Here is a 17,299-nt window from a genome sequence, read left to right as displayed (position 1 = left end):
GGACTGGGCGGGGGGGAGGGGAAGCGCGCGTCCGAGGGTCGGGACGTCCGAAGAAGGCACGTGGGCCGCCTGAGTCGAGCGGCGCAGCCGGGAGGGAGTTTGTGGGCCCGGCGCGCCTGGCGGCTCTCCTGCTGTACCTGCGAGGGGAAGGGAGAGCTCTTCGGAAAGGTACCGAGCGGTCCGGACGGAGCAGGCGAGGTTCGTCTGGTCTGCGCCTGGAGGAAGCCACCCGGGGAGGGGTCGGAGTTGGGGTTGGGGGCGCCTATGGCGGACTACCTTGCTTGCCAGAAAGCCCGTCGGGAAAGCTGCCGGGGGGAGGGGGTCGCCTTAGCTCTGTGGACGCTGCTTGCCAGCCTTGCTGTAGCATTATGTCAGCCTTTCCCGTCCGAAGCGCATCAAGGATGCTGAGACTCCAGTCCCCATAATCCCCAGCTAGGATGTGCGCGTGCTGGGACTTGCAAGCTCGCACTGCACCTGCTCCGAAAAGGCCGCCTTAAACGCCCCCTGGGCGGTGACTGCAGCACCAGGTGGCGTTTCAGTGCCTGAAGTTGGAGACTGGGGTTGTTTTTTGTTTTTTGAGGGTTTTTTGGGAATGACAGAGCTCCCTTTCAGGTAGTCCTCGATTTACGACAGCTCATTTAGTGACCTAAATGAAGTTGCAAGGGCGCTGAACAAAAAGGGACTGAGGATCGTGTTTTTTTTCAGGCTTATAGCTGTTACAGCATCCACAAGGGGTCAAGTGACTGCAATTCAGATACTTGGCCATTGACTCATATTTATGACGGTCCCAGGGTCATATGATCTCCTTTGGCGACTTCCCGACAAGCAAAGTCAGTGGAGAAGACGGATTCACTTAACAAATGTGTCAGCTGCAGTGATTCACTTAACAACTGTGGGAAGAAAGGTCATAAAATGGGGCAAAACCCACTTAACAAATGTCTCACCTAAGAGAAACTTTGGGCTCAATTGTGGTCGTAAGTTTAGGGTTATCTGTATTTATTTGGAGTGTGTAAGAAAGACAGAGCCAACAAGCTTTCTCCGGTATGGGTTTTGTAAATGCCTTCTTGAAAGGTTTGGCTTGGGGTTACTGTTTTTTTCTCTTTGTGGTAGCCCATGTAGTGTGAGAGCACTATTTTATTTATTTATTTATTTAATCATATTTGTATACTGCCCTATCTCCCGAGGGACTCAGGGCGGTTAACAGGCACTTAAAAACACATAAATACAGCATAAAAACAATATTAAAAAACTTCTTCTAAAAGCCCAATAACTAAAAAATATATAAAAATAAAACCCAATTTAAAACCCATAAATTTAAAATCTAACTCAGTCCTGCACAAATAAATAAGTATGTTTTAAGCTCGTGGCGGAAGGTCCGAAGGTCTGGAAGCTGACGAAGTCCTGGGGTTTTTGTATATCCATTTGGAAGTACAGCGTTTGTTGCACGTTAATTGTGGGAATTATCGAGTAAGTTGAGAAATTCAACAAAACTTTTTGTTCAGGTTTGATGCCATAATCATCAACTTATTGCAAGGTTTGTTTATTTTTTAGAATGGCGGTTTGTTTATTTTAAAGTGGTTGCAATAACCAATATCTATTTAGAAAAGAAAAAGTTATTTTTCGGGAATATGCATGAAAGAGAAAAAGCAATTGAGGTGAAGCAAAGTCTCTGATGATTTGCCCATTCTGAGCATCAACCCAGGCAAAACTTCAGAACAATTTTAGGCATGAGGTTTAGAAGTCCCTTGGGCTGCAGAAATCTGGGTAATTTTTAGAAGGCATACAATAAATAAAGTTGCTGCCTCCTAGTGGTTATTAAATTTTTACAGGTCAGAATTTGCCCAAGTCTTGAACTTAGAACAACCATTTGCCATGAATATAGAAATACTCTAACTGAATGAAATGTGAAAAGTCATAGATTGACAGGCTATATGTTCTTGATCTCTCACTCTAGACACAATCCTTTTAAGAAATTGCTTCTTTCCAGAGTAGGAAGACATCCTGGCATTATATATTAAATTATCAACTGAGATATTACTTTAAAAATTATTTAAAATAAACCTTCTTTTCTAAGATATACATAAAAACCCAGTTTGGTGTAGTAGTGAAGGCATCAGGCTAAAAATTGGGAGACTGAATTCCAGTCTTGCCTTAGGCATGAAGCTACCTGGATGACTCTGGTCCAGTCACGCTCTCTCACCCCTAGGAAGGAAGCAATAGTCAATTACTTCTGAAATTTTGCCAAGAAAACTGTAGGTACTGTCCAAGCGGTGTCAGAAGTCAAGACTGATTCAATGGCATAAGAAGAAAACTATTCCTTAAACTAACATTGCAGGCATTCACAGAAACGTGACCTAGTATCCCCCTTCCCCACCTATATTTAAAGGTTCCCCCCTCCCCCCCAATTTTAAAGGTTTATCTGCAGAGTTTATCCCTCATTCCCTGGCTGTCTGCCAAAACTAATTTCTATCTGATAGCACAAGCAAAGACAATTATCCAAGACAGGGCTAGCCTGGAATACTAAAAATGTCCCTGTTTGGCTACCATCATTTGCTTCCTACATATAAATCACATATGAGGTTGATAGAACGCAGAACAAAATACACGCTCCAGGAAAAGTTTTACACCTAAAGTACTAAAAAAACCGAGGCAAACAAATGAAACCAGAAAATCCAATGTCTTTTCAGCAAAATACACCATAGACAGCATTACAGTTCAGATTTCTATATAGAAGATCAATCTGTAAAGTCTTTAGACACTTTAACATTGTCACAAGCGAAGGGGTATAACTTAGATCATTCAGTTATATCTTACAGTATCACAATCAATCAAAAATTCCAAAAGGGTGGTCCAAATTAAAGCATCAACGCAGAATTTGTGTGGGGGGAGAAATAATGAGCTTAGATAGAAATGCATACTCTACTTGGTTTTTAATCCTAATGAACTTTTATTGAACTTTTGGAGGGGCTTCTGCAGACGACATACACTGGTGTCCTGAATTCAAATTCTTCTGATGTCCAGAAGAACTAAGAACACACACAAAGTGCACAGACACCCAATTGTAGCAAGTCGAACAGTGCAGTACAGAATCTTTTCGATTGCTTAGGTACACTTTGGAATCTCATTAAAAGGGAAAAGAGAATGCAGTGTGCATAGTGCATAGTGCAAGAAGATAGATTATGACACGAAAGTCAGTTTTGAAGTTCCAAACAAAAGTAAGCCTTCCATACAGATGTTGCTTTGTAGGCAAGACATAAACTTTCCTTCTGCTGCTACTACAGGAGAAACACATGTTCGATGCTCCAAGTCCCTGTTCCCTGGATGCCCCAATTCTCATGTTCAGTCAGGTTCATCTTAATTTGAATTAATTTCCCAAATAAGCAAGGGGAAGATGTGGGTGTAGGGGAGGGAAATATTGTTTTAAATTCAAAAACAATAAATGTGTGTGGAAATTCCTCTTAGACTTTCTGTTTTTATTAAAAATCACACCCAGCCCCTTACCCTTTACTGAATCAAAACTGAAACTACATAACATTGAGTCCTTAGGCTTTCCAAGGAGTAGACTTTATTTTAAGGGCTGTGAAGATTTTCTTTACAATTGAAGTTTTGGATACCTTCAAGAATGTACTTTATCTTAGCTTATAATCATAATAAGATCATTATCTTGTACTTCAGAAATAATGCTGTGTAATGCCAAGTAATTGACATCAAGTCTGTCTTTGTCTATAATGTAAGCCAAAGTAGCTAATTTATTATAGTGTGGATATTATTGTCTCAGTTTTGAAAATGTCTAATCTTTTTTGTAGGTTTTGCTCTTACTGGAAGCTGAAGATCCTTTTGGTTGAAGGAATATTTAGATATATTCGTTGTGAGGTTTTATGACATACCTGAAGACAATAACTTGATCATGACTCTCTTCCAATGGTATAATACATCTGTAATGTTTTGTCCTAGTGGCAAATTTGTTCCAAGAGTGCTGTAAACTGGTGAGGAATTTTTTTCTCCTTACTATAGCTATCTTTGTACAACAATTGTCAGATTAGATTACTTATTTGATATTCTATATTAATGACTTATTTGGACATAAAGGCACCATAGCATATATTCTCTTTCAAGTAAATATGTATGTGCTTTCTATGATAGTAATCTTCTCACAGTTAAATATCACTTGCAGGAGCACAAGATTTTCAAATATTAAAGTTATAGTATTTTTGCTCCAAACTTATTCTTAATTATGGGAGATGCTGTTGAGTAACAAACTCTATTTAGATTCTGTGGTTCTATGGGCATCTAATTGAAGACAGGATTTTTTTGTGTGTTTTATGTATTGGCAGCAAGATTAACATTCAGTGGCAATGAGCCTTAAATAACGTCACATATTTGAATTTAGTAAGGAGCTTTAAGTATTACCGTAAATTTAAAAGTGAGTGATTTGACCAGCTGGATTCAAGTATAGCTAATAAAAATGGACTGAAATAGTGCAATATTTCTGAAGTTCAGATGGCTTTTTTGTATGTCACTACATTAATGTGCTGTGCTGTTAATTTATTACAGAAAAATCATTTGCCTTTTATCTGGTATAAGCATCGTAATTTGTATTTGTAATATCTATCATCCTTATAGTCCTATACTGTACTAATAGCATTGTGAAGTTTCACAATGCTATTGGTTGGTACAGTAACTTTTATGGTTTAATTAATAGCCAATGAAAAGCATCACTGTAATATATTGGGACTTTGAAGTTTTTATTTAACAGTAAGAAACTATCCTAAGGAAGTGATTACATTATTTAAGTAGTAAGATTTTAATTTTAATTTTCTGTATGTTTGAACTTGACTTTCCAGTCATAATATGTTTACTTCTCAAGTTCTGTTATTCTGTTACTGCTCAAGTCTGTAAAGCAAATTAAATACAGTTTTAGAAGTAATTTTATCTGAATTCAAGTTCAAATTGGAAGTTCAAATTTTGCTTTGGTATATTTGATTAATTATTGTTCCTGGCATTATTATTCACATAATCTGCATTGAAATAAAATTATATCGAAACTACTCCTCTTTCTTATGTTCTATAAGTAGAAAGCATTTAAGATGAAGAAGAATCATTATGGATCAGTTCATAAAACACATTGCATATAGAAACTCATATTGGTTAACCAATTAGATAAATAGATAAAACAAACTGCCACGCATGTTTCTTATGTATTACATGACAGAATTTGGTCACACTTAAAATGTAATCGTTTTAATTTGAAAGTTATTTAATTAAATAAAACTGATCAGAGTTTAGTATATTTCATTATGTATGGAGTTAGCTCACAGAAAAAGTTATGCAATTGTTATTTTGGAAAGAGAAAACAAAACCAGAGTTATACTGTAAGTTGACCACTGGAAAATTTTTGCAGGGGAAAAGTTTGTTATATCAGTCATTCACAACACTTGTTGTAGTGCTAAAATGATACATTAGAGGGCAGGCTATAACTTCAGATTGCTATGTCTAATGCATTGTACCAATGTACAACTAATACTAATGTGCAGCTAATACTAATGTGCAACATAGGCATTTGTCAATAGAATTTAATTAATATTTTGGTATTTTATGAATTTATGGTATTTTGGGTATTTTTATGGGCTTCTTTGATCCCTTGTAAAATGCAGGGAACATCTAGCTGAAAGAACTGAAAGATTTTGATATACAATAAATGTGCTGGGTTTAATTCTCAGTACAAAACTTGGATGGATTCTGATGCTATTTTACTATGAGTTTGTATTATGGACTATATGAAATATGGAGAAAAAGTAGTATTAAATCATAATAATACAATGCCGGCCTGGGGAACCCAGAGTGGGATGGAGTCCATTAAATGGCGTGTGTGATCTGCTGTCGCTGGGGCGGGAAGGTGGGGAGTGATTTTGTTATATTGTACTATATTCATTTATTTGATTCTTTTTTGTTAGTTTTTATTGTTTTAAATGTGGTTTATATTCTGTAAGCCACCTTGAGTAGCCATGGTGAATAGGTGGCAATATAAATTCCATAAATAAATAATTTGTACATAAATTATAGCTAGTGAACAACACAGAGCAGGAAGACTGAATTCTTGGAGAAAGGAACTGTTCATCTTCTAAATTACTGTATGTGAATTTTGTATAAATCAGGTTTGCAAATTACATACCTCAAGATTTAATTATACTAACTTACAATTTGATTAAGACAGTGACCCAATTTTTCTTGGTTTTATTATGTAATTACGATAGCAGGGATAATTCTCCGCTTAATTTAACAATTCAACTCTTAATATTTCTTAGGAGCTGTATACAAAACTATCAGCACAATGCTGCCACGATCAACCAAAATGCAGAAACCATTTCAGCTGGCAATTAGGACCTGTTTGCTATCCTATCGCTCCTGCATCGTTCCATGCATCAAAGGGAAACCATCCTTACATCCAATAAGGCAGAAAACAATGTTCTGGGTACTGAGCTGCCAAAGTCAATATCTGCATATGTCTGCTCCTTTTTGGGATTCCAAAGAAGGGGGCTTAGTGGGCAAGACCTCTTCCCAACCTGAAGACCCTCAAAATAAAGAACCGAAGAGAGAAAACCTTACCACATCAGTTGGTAATTTTGCCAAGGGAACACCTATACACCCCAATTCTGTAGAACTTGACCCATTACAAGATAAATCCATTAGCCTTGTGCAAAGATTCAAGAAAACTTTTAAACAGTATGGCAAAGTTCTGATTCCTGTGCATCTTTTGACCTCCAGCATATGGTTTGGAACTTTTTACTATGCAGCTTTAAAGTAAGTGCAGAACTATTATATATGCAGAACACCGATGATAATTTCTCTGTTGTAATTCATGTTGTGTACTTTTTTTTAAAAAAAACTGCATAAATTTGGGGAGAATGAACCTAAAGAAAGGGAAGAGCCAACGCTACCTTGTATTTCATTTCAAAACAACAATGTGTATTATCTTAAATGGCCAAGCATTAAGTGAAGGATGGCACGAACAACTTTAGCACAGGATAGTTATTAAAGACTGAGAATTTAACAAACACTGTTTTGCTTATTTAAAGCCTTAGAAGAGTCCCCAAGTGGAGTGATTTTCTTACCTAAACCTATCAAATTTGATGTTCTTTCTGTTGGCGGTCTCCTTCCCTCACTCTTGTTCTGTGCCACTTTATTGATTAGTGGAAAGTAGAATTTGTGGGTGGTGAAGATAATCTGTGTTAGAGGCCATACTTCATTTATTTCCATGCAACTTCTGTTAGGTTATAGAAAGCTCCAAATTTAGTTCCTGGCCTACCAGATAAGAAAAAACAACAATTTTTAAATCATGGTTATCTCTATTACTTTTCAAAATAAAATTACAAAGTCCACATTTAACTTTGTGCAATAAAACATGTTTTTAAAACTGATAAGATGTTTGCATTACAGATAGTTTTTGACTTAGAACCATTTGTTTAGTGACAGTTCGAAGCAATAGTTCTGAAAAAAGGGACTTACAACACCCGTTGCAGCATCCCTATGGTCACATGATCAAAATTCAGATGCTTGGCAACTGGCATGTGTTTATGACGGTTGCAGGGTCCTGGGGTCATGTGATCACCGTTTATAACCTGACAAACAAAGTCAATGGGGAAGCAAGGTTCACTTAACTGTGTTATTAACTGAACAACTGTGGCAACAGAGGTTGTAAAATGGGACAAAACTCAGTGAACAACTATCTTGCTTAGCAACAGAAATTTTGGGCTCAATTATAAGCATAAATCAAAAACTACCTGTAAAAATAAGACAATTAATAAGGTGTCATCTTATGAAAAAATAGTAGTGTGCGGGAGTCTATATATAAAATAGGAAGTTAGACTTGTGTTTATAGCAATTCTGATGTTTTATTTTCTGTTTTAATCCTAATTTTATTTCAAAAGGTGAATAGTTTCTTGTATTGTGTAGCATGTAAAAATACTAATGATGAAGCTAGAATAAGTAGTACAGGTTTAATTAGTGCTTAAGAAAATATCTGCTAGGGCTGTGAACTTAATATATAATATAGGATCTCTGCTCCGTAATTCTGCTGCATGCTTGCATGCATGCTCTAAACCTTACTAGTGAATATTTAAAATATCTCTGGCTTAAGTTACAAAATTGGAACTCCTGCCATATACACAAAAGTGTGACAAAGTTCAGGGGGATTAATCCCATGTACATATGAATAGACTAGCACTTTAAATGAGTTTTAAAAGTTCTGTGCTGTATGAATTCAGTAGTTCTGCAAGAAGGATCCTAAATGTATTTCAATGTCTATGTAGATTTAAAATATGATATCTTGTTGAAAACTAAAAACAATCATCCCAAACATTAATATTCTAGCATCCCAATTTAGATGCTTAGATTTGTTTTAAACTATCAAGCTACATGATCAAGAGGTAAATCCAATTAATGTCTGTAATATCCAACAAAACCAGCTACTTATTTTTTTCTTAATAACTGAAGATAAATATATATCTAGAAACAAAATTTTAAACAGCTTGGATATTTATTACCCTGAGAAGGGATAAATTTAGAATGACATTTAGACCCATTGCTTTTAGAAAGGGCACTTAATGCCATCTGGTTAGAATAACTAAAACAGTTATAATACCTTCTGATGTCAGAGACACTTGTCCTTCTGCTCACTAATTATCATTGTTCAACTCTTCTATGAGAGGCCACAAATTGTAAATCTATTTAAAATGAATAAATCTTCACTTCAGCATTGCCAGTAATTGACTCATTAGCTGTTTATTTACTGTTATCTAGGGGTAAATGACTATCCCTTTCCAAACAGATCAACAGTTAAGTTTCTATCCTAACAAGTCTTGTTTCAAGGCCTTGAAAACTATCTGCCAATCAAAAGTAGTGTAGGGTTTCCTCCCTAAGCAGGGGGGTGGACTAGGAGACCTCCAAGGTCCCTTCCAACTCTGTTATTCTATCATTCTATCTATCAAATGATAGAATTCAAAGAGGTGAGCTGAAAAGCATGGTTACATTATAAAAAGGTAAAGATTTTCCCTGTCCAGTTGTGTCCAGCTCTAGGGGGTTGATGTTTCCTATCCAAAGATGCCAACACTGTCTGAAGATACTTCTGTGGTCTTGTGGCCAGCATATCTATATGCCAAGGCACATGGAATGCTGTTACCTTCCCACCAAAGTGATATTTATTTACATTTGCATGCTTTCAGACTGCTAGGTTGGCAGGACCTAGGCAAGAACAGGAGCTCACTCCATCACCCAGTACTTGGGTTTCGAACTGCCCACTTTCCAGTCGACAGTCCAGTGTCTTTTAACTAAGCCTTAAAGGCACAGTAATTGAATTTCTTCTCAGAGAAACATGTAGGATTGTGACACGTCACTTTTCCATATTGTGAATTATATCCAATAAAGTTTCCAACAATAACTCTCCAAGGCACGGGTTACGGTATTGTTTGAAATCAGCTAAAGTTTATTGATACAAATGGACCAAACTTAACATTTGATACTCAGTTTTAATTTAATGGAGACGTGTTCAGAATAATGTTTAATTCATGTTTTCAGAAAAACCTGACTATATTTTTCTCTTAAGACTTATTAGCTAATTGGGTAGCTTGTTTAGATAAGAAGTTGATATATGCCAGATAGAATTTTGATTTTTTTTAAACTTGGTATTGTCTACTTCAGTATTAGCTTTTATGATTGTGGCAAACATTCCAAAATTATTTTAATGCGAATCATTTAGTCTTCCCTGGAGACTAATACTTTCATTCATCTTGACCTTGAGTTACCACAATAAAGACAATAGTGAAATAACTCTAAAAGTCAGTTATGTCTGAATAGCCTAGAGAGATGATTCCTAACATTTTAATGCATTGCACTACATCATCAGTTTTGAAGACCACTATATTAGTCAAAGATCATTAACCTGGCCCCTGCAGGTATTATGTTATGCTTCATCCCTTCCATTTGATGCTCTTAGGATTCATAATTTAGGTAAAAATAAGCAGAGCCATACAAAATCATTACATCTAAGTTGCTGGTTTTCCCACCTGAAATATCAAATTGACAATCTGGTAATATTTTTGCTATTTAGATATGTTTATAATTCTATATACATACAGACATAATTTGGAAGCTGTATCATGTAAAGCACCCTCCCAGATCCCTAGGGCATGGAACCCAGGTTGCAAACCATAGTTGTAGAATATTGAATTTAAATTTCAAAACTGGAAATCTTCTGTATGTGATATGCTTCATGTTTTCCTTTTTATAACCTATTGACAATTCATTCATTACTCTGTATCAGTTGAGGAAAAAAATAAGTAATTTGTTATCAGTTGTAAAAATCCTTCTTGTTATAACTCTATAAAAAAAGTTTACTGAAATAGGAATGATGTAATTTATTTTAATATGTCTTCATTTTACAGGGGAGTAAATGTCGTTCCATTTCTTGAATTCATAGGGTTGCCTGAAAGCATTGTAAACATCCTAAAGCATTCTCAAAGTGGAAATGCATTAACTGCTTATGCGCTGTATAAGGTAAGTAGATCCATGGCTTTCTTAATGCTACTCACAGAAATATTTTAACGTACAGTTACAATAGAAGAGAATATCCATAGCTCAGAGTTGAACTGTGAAGTCCTTGGTGCTCTCTGAGCTTCGTTGTTTGCTCGCCATTGTTTCATTATCTGACTAGCAAATGTGGGATTTGTGTGTATCCATGAACATAACTAGCAGTTAGAAGACACAATGAAAGCTCCTTAGTCTCACAACAGATGGACAGATTCAGCCATCCTTTCAACTGGAAAACTGTGAGCATCCTAGAGAAAACTAAATTCAAAAACACTAGGAAATTCCTAGAAGTTTGGCATTAAACAAATCAGCTATCAATAGACACATAGATAAACCACATTTAAAAACCATTCAAAAGAGATAGTTTAAAGCTAAGATGGAAACAAAAAGACCAGAACACATCCACTCCAGCAGCAATACCCTGATAAGCAGGGATTAGCATCAGACAAATGAGCAGAAAACAGTACCCTAATCAAGGAATTGCCAAGGAGAAAACTATCACCACCTACTAATATTAGCAGGGCAAACAGAGCAAAGCACCAAGAATCACATTAGATAATTAGACCTCCTTAATTCGGGGCATTCTAGAATTTGTGGACAGAGGTAGGCTAAGGAAAACTGAATCCATCAACCTCAGACTATACCTATAAAATTACAAGTGAGCCTCTGGGATTTTGCATTCAAAGTAGGTATGTGTGTATGTAATTACTGAGGAATAGATTCTGTCATGAAGGCTCTGAATAGATACAATAATGTTATAATGAATAAAATAAATTCTCTACATGATGATGAAAGAAAATATGTTAAAATTCATTTACATAATTTGATGTTTATGACAAAATATTTAGTCGAATGCAAACATATTTTAAAAGTTTGTAAGAAAGTAAAAAAAAACAATGCTGGAGGAAACCTGTTTAGAAACTAAGAAGACACTGGGTTGTATTCAGTGGCATCATTCTGCTCATCCAATTGCCTTCTTCCTCCCTGCGTGCGATCGTCTTGAGGAGATTTGAGGTGCAACTGGCAAGGCAGGGAGAGGAGAACCTTAGAAAATCATGTTTTCCAAGTGCACTTCTACAGCAGACTCGCTGAGCAGATGTCATGGTTCCGAGTAATGAACCCAATCGAATCAGAACTCTGAGACTTCAGTCAGGCTCGAATGACATTTTATTGAGTGCATCATGTTGGCACGTTGAAAGTTGAACCTAGCTCTCAGTAATTCCCGTGATTTAGGGTAGTTAAAAGAATAGAAACTTCCCACCCCCTCAGGTGTCTTAGGTTACATTAACCAATTAGTCCGTCAGCAGCTTCCCCCGCGGTCTCAGCAGATGTTCGTTGCCATGACCTTGGCTCTCACGCAGATTCTGGTTGATGTTTTGTCTAGCAGGTTAAGGCAACACATTCTAATACCTTCTGATTTCCTCCCCTGCCACCTCCCTCCAAGAGTGGCAACTGAAACAAAACAAAAGTAAGCATGGCTGAAGTCATTTCAAGGGTTGACAGTGGCTCTTGTATAGTGTATCATTACCTAAAAAACATTTATTGTCATGGGAAAATGTTCCATTGAAATTTTCTATATTTCACAACTTTTATACTATACCGTCTTGATTAGTAACGTGACCTTTTGCAATATCTAGTTGGTGACAAACTTGGTTAATTTTTTTCAAATATTCATAAAGGTCTTAACAAGTGATGTAAGATTAGATTTGTTGTTCCAGGAACATCATTTGCAGTTCCCTCTATTAGCCTTTGGCACAACAAAAGCTTGCTTTCCCATCAGTGTCTCCATTACTACCCTGGCACCCTTATTAGTGCCACACAGTAGAATAATAACGGAATGCTAATAGTTTGCTTTGCAATGCATCCTGACCTTTCTTTGTAAATAAAAAAGAGTGAAAAATAATTGCAAAGCAATACTGTTTAATTTGCTTATGTGCCTGTGAGCGTATGACTCTCATCATCAATGCCATTTGACAACATTAAAAGTGTTGGCTCTGTGGAATTAGTCATAATTTTAAAATTATCTCTTAAAAATAATATAAAAATGCCCAGACTTAAAATATTGTTAATCTAAATTTTAGGTTTAAATATCTTTTCTGGCAATAGTTAGTTTAAATGGATTTTCTGATTTTCAGTCTTAAAGAACGACTTTGAAAAATAGTATTTTTCTTACAAAAACCATAATTTTAATTTTTTTAATTTCTGTATCTCAGTACTTTAAAGTCAAAAGTTCAAATGCTTTGAATAGCTTGGAGAACTTCCTTGCTAGGGTTATGACAGTACTTTAACTTCACTAGCATAGTCAGTTTCTAAAGAGCTGTAGCTAAATCCAAGCCTGTGGATGCTATTGGACAATTGAATTTAAACTCACTTGAGTCCTTAATGTTTTTATATGTTTTACACACACTTTTTTTTTTATTGGCAAGATTGCAACTCCAGCCAGATACACAGTGACATTAGGAGGAACGTCCATCACTGTGAAGTATCTTCGCAAGCATGAATATATGTCCACACCACCTCCAGTGAAGGGATATATTCAAGACCGAATGGAAGAAACAAAAGAACGAATCTCAGGAAAAATGGAGGAAACTAGAGACATGATTAGTGGCAAAATGGAAGAAACAAAAGAAAAATTAACTGAGAAAATGGAAGAAACAAAAGAGAGGATAACTGAAAAGATACAAGAAACCAAAGAGAAAGTTTCATTTATAAAAAAGAAAGAATAGGAAAATTAAAGTGAAAGGTGATATTTTTAATCCTTTAGAATGTATGAAATCTATGTTCTTGCTACTGTTCATGTCTATTTTGTTACAGGATGACTAGACATTTGAAAGCTAAAAAGATAATGCTTAAGACTTGCACTGGCCTTAATAAAAAATTATCCAACATTTTCCAATATACGATGTAGTAAATGCAACAGTTTTCTCCACAACTCAGTTCCTAGAGAATATTCTGTGGTCTTCCCATCAGTGACTTGAATGAATCTCTGCACGTTTGATGAAGCTGATATTCTTACCTGGCATCACTCACCTTGTTGTAAAACAAAATATTAAAATGGCTCATTCATGTAAACAATGTCTTGAATATTAGAAATTGTGTCAATATTTGTATATTAATTAATCTTACTATCTCTAGAAAGATCAGGTAATTAGAAAGCTATGTTATGTTCCATATTCCTTTTATAAAAACTTGAGTTAAAATGATGCGTGAGGCTCAATGAAATGGTACTAAATGTAATTGCATATTTATATTGCAAAATGGATTTTAATTCTTCTTTAGGCTAAAATAAGTATTACATTTCATATTACTGATAAAGCTTTAAAAAGAAAAGAGATAGATCTATCTTTGTTCGTGGAATAAATGTATACATCTTTTTAGCCAAGTTAAAAAGAAAAAAAGAAATACTGCAACCATTTTTGTAGAAAATCCTCCAATATTGTTATTAGAGGCTAAACACAACATTATTGTACTATTGAATACAATAGATCAGTGATAGCTAACCTTTACCGGACTGAGTGGCCAAAGCGTGCATGCGCGAATGCACATGTGCCTGAACCCCAAAATGCAATGCGCATGTGGCTCCGCACATGCACCTGTCCTCCACATGCATGTGTGCCCCCCCGCACCCCATCCCCTGCACATGTGTGTACCCCCCCCCGCACATGCCCCACCAGCCCATACATGTGCAGCAGAGACCTGACAACCAGCTGGCCAGTGGGAGGCATGCGTGTATGTGTAGCGGAGCTGAACTGGGATGATGGCTCATGTGCCCACAAAGACGGCGCTGAGTGCCACCTGTGGCACGCATGCCATAAGTTCGCTATTACGGCTGTAGATTCATCTCAGATGGGGTTTTGAATTTTTTGGGGAAGACAGCTGAGATCAAGACGCTATAATTTCCATGTATTATTTGGGTGATCACAGCTCTGAATATTGGCGTTCCAGGTATTTCTCCTGTAATGAGAAGAGGTCATGGGCAGGTAACAGAATAAGCAGAGATCTCCAAACTTGGCAACTTTAAGACTCGTGGGTTTCAACTCTCAGAATTCTCCTGCTGCCTGGGAAACTCTTGGTGTTTAAACTCACAAGTCTTAAAATTGCAAAGTTTGGAGACCCCTGGTATAAGGGATGAAACGATAAGAAGAACTTTCGAAATAACTGTCGCATCCATGTTAACATCCATGGTTCATATCACTAGCTCTGTTGTGATTTGAAGGAATGTTTTCAAAGTGCTTTACATTAATGTAAGTCAAACACTTCATTGGTTTATAATTCAACTATTTGGGGACTGTATATTTTTTTAAAAAAAATCTGATTTGTTTCTTTCAGTTCTGTTAAATTAAAACAAAATATCTGATACTAGTTAGTCGTAGAAGCTTTTTATCCAGGAAGCAATAAAAAAGGGTGGGGAGTTATTGAGGTGATAGAGACCCAGGAGACGACGAGGAGCCAGTTACCAAAATCAGCCTTGCCTATCTATAAAGCAGGAGTGGTTTAGAAGATGTATTTTTTTAAATTGGTAAAGTTTGATAATATCATAAAAGCACTACACTACTAAATAATACTTGTGTAAAAGTAAAATAATGGTTTTGAGAATTGGTTATGAGGTTATATACTGTTACGATAGCATTGCTGAGCACTCTTGTGTCCCATGAAGTCAGTTTTGTGTGAAACCATGAAATAAAACCTTGCTATATTTACACAATAGTTCTTCTAATGGGAGAAATACTACAGTTGTTTTTAAACACAGTTTTACTCCTGTAAAATACTTGTTTCGGATACTTAATATGCAGGTAAGTTTTAAAAATGTACAGTATGCTTTCTTGTAAATTTAATGAATGTTGTATTCAGCAAATCTTACCGCCAGTTGCCATCCTAGCATTACGAGAACATATTCACAAAAGCTTATACTTTCTGATATATCAAAGAGTTGCTTGATAAAAGTCAGACATTATCTTAGCCAATATACATCCATGATTTGTCTCTATAAGCAGTGGTATGCAAAATAGATTGCTACTCATTTATTAAAGGTAACGTAACATCTTTATGATTTGCAAGCTTCAGCTATTTCTCTTTTAATAGATTCAGAGCATCTACTACATTCTAACCTGCAGAGAGAGGAATGCTAACTTGAAGCTTAGAATTAAATGATTTGGCAACTATCAAACACCATCAAAAGAAAAGAGCACAAAAACAAATAGAAAACACAAAAACAAATAGAAAATAGAATTGGTTATGAGGTTATATACTCTTACTATAGCATTGCTGGTTTGGACTTAAAAGTATTCCATTTTTGTAGAAGCAGCATGTTGGAAACTTTTTCATCCATAATTCCATGGATATTAAATTCCTAAAATTAACAAACATGATCAAATTACACAATAGGAAACAGTATGGGAGCTCTCTCCTGGGAAAAAGTGAATAAAATGTTTCTTGTATTTTCTGTACTTTCAAGTATTTTTTAACGAACAGATTTCTTATTCAGAATGAAAATATGTCTCTCAGTATTTCAACTTGATTTTGGTAAAAGCATCAGGAATTTAAAATAGTAGTTCCATATCGATATAATTGGAAGCAGTATTGGCCCATTGCTGTGGAATGGGCTAAGCAGTATTTAATAATATTCATCAAACTACTGCTCAGTTCTTTCATAAATTTGTTTTCATTATATTCACTGCAGAGGAATTGTTCTTAAAATAATAGTGCAGATGACATTAACTGAATTAAAGTTAATTCTGCTATTACCACATTGTCTGTTCTTTTTGAATAATTGGCTGAGGAATTAGTTCTGACATCATTTTACCATTCTCCAAACAAGTTGCTACAAATCACGTCCGCACACTTTACACAGGTATTTATATTTCCCAAACTTGAAAGCAGTGTTAAAATGATCACACTGGCAATTTGCTTAGTCATATTGGACTTCAACAATGCTGGGCTTGCTTCAGGATTGTTCTTTTGCTGAAGGAACTAGCTTTATCAACAAAAAGAGCTGGACTGACTGTCTTAAACAGTTGGCTGAGGAATTCTAAGAGTTGAAGTCTTAAAGTTGGCAAGTTTGGAGGCCCCTGGTCTTGACCCACCAAATCTGTTCTACGCAGCTGGGAAAGACTCCTGGAGCAGGTAGGGGTTCTTCAGGGATGCTGAAGAACTTCTGGCAGGAGTTCCAAGGGTAAATGAGAAGCTTGATGTCCATCACACTTTGGGCAGGGCAGTACATGTTTCTCCTTTTTAAAATGTTATAAATTAATATTCAAATTGACATACGATGTCACATACAGTGAGTGTGCAGCCTGTATAATTTAATTTTTTTTAATTATTATTTTGTCACAACATTATATACAAGCACATACATTGAAAGGAGACAATAGGACAGGAACGGTAGGCTTTATTATATTATATTATTATTATAGATATTATATATATATTATATATATATTATATATTATATTATATAAATTAGCTATATTTTTCTACTTCTCAAATCATCCCTGACTGTATTTTAAGCAGAACGTTAACTACAATAGAGTTTATCCTTGTGGGTAACCAGGCAGAAAACGCAACTAGGTGAGCTAATTCTACCTTCTTATAAGGCTACATTAGCAGAATCTTGCAAATTTGAAAGTACAACTTTCCACCACCGTTTTAAATACTTGAACAATTAAAGGAGAGAAAGGCTTGCTAAATTTCTTCCTCTGATTCTTAATCCATTGAG

At 35.9% G+C, this 17,299-nt stretch overlaps 1 protein-coding gene across 2 annotated transcripts; it reads left to right on the top strand.

Moving 5' to 3' along the window:
* The first annotated feature begins 34 nt into the window (after positions 1 to 34).
* Positions 35 to 13,659, top strand: FAM210A (family with sequence similarity 210 member A). 2 transcript variants are annotated; one of them, XM_058176159.1, is made up of 5 exons: positions 35 to 168; positions 3,807 to 3,986; positions 6,306 to 6,801; positions 10,440 to 10,551; positions 13,011 to 13,659. In XM_058176159.1, the coding sequence occupies exons 3-5, from the start codon at positions 6,332 to 6,334 to the stop codon at positions 13,308 to 13,310; spliced, it is 882 nt and encodes a 293-aa protein (XP_058032142.1). In that variant the 5' UTR covers positions 35 to 168; positions 3,807 to 3,986; positions 6,306 to 6,331; the 3' UTR covers positions 13,311 to 13,659. The 2 variants fall into 2 exon arrangements, with proteins under 2 accessions (XP_058032142.1, XP_058032140.1); XM_058176157.1 differs by having other exon boundaries at positions 39 to 198.
* Positions 13,660 to 17,299: the final 3,640 nt, after the last annotated feature.

Source organism: Ahaetulla prasina, chromosome 3, assembly GCF_028640845.1.
Source record: "Ahaetulla prasina isolate Xishuangbanna chromosome 3, ASM2864084v1, whole genome shotgun sequence".
In the NCBI taxonomy this organism is placed as follows: domain Eukaryota; kingdom Metazoa; phylum Chordata; class Lepidosauria; order Squamata; family Colubridae; genus Ahaetulla; species Ahaetulla prasina.
Note: the sequence above shows the minus strand (reverse complement) of the source record. Positions and strands in the feature narration are given on the sequence as shown.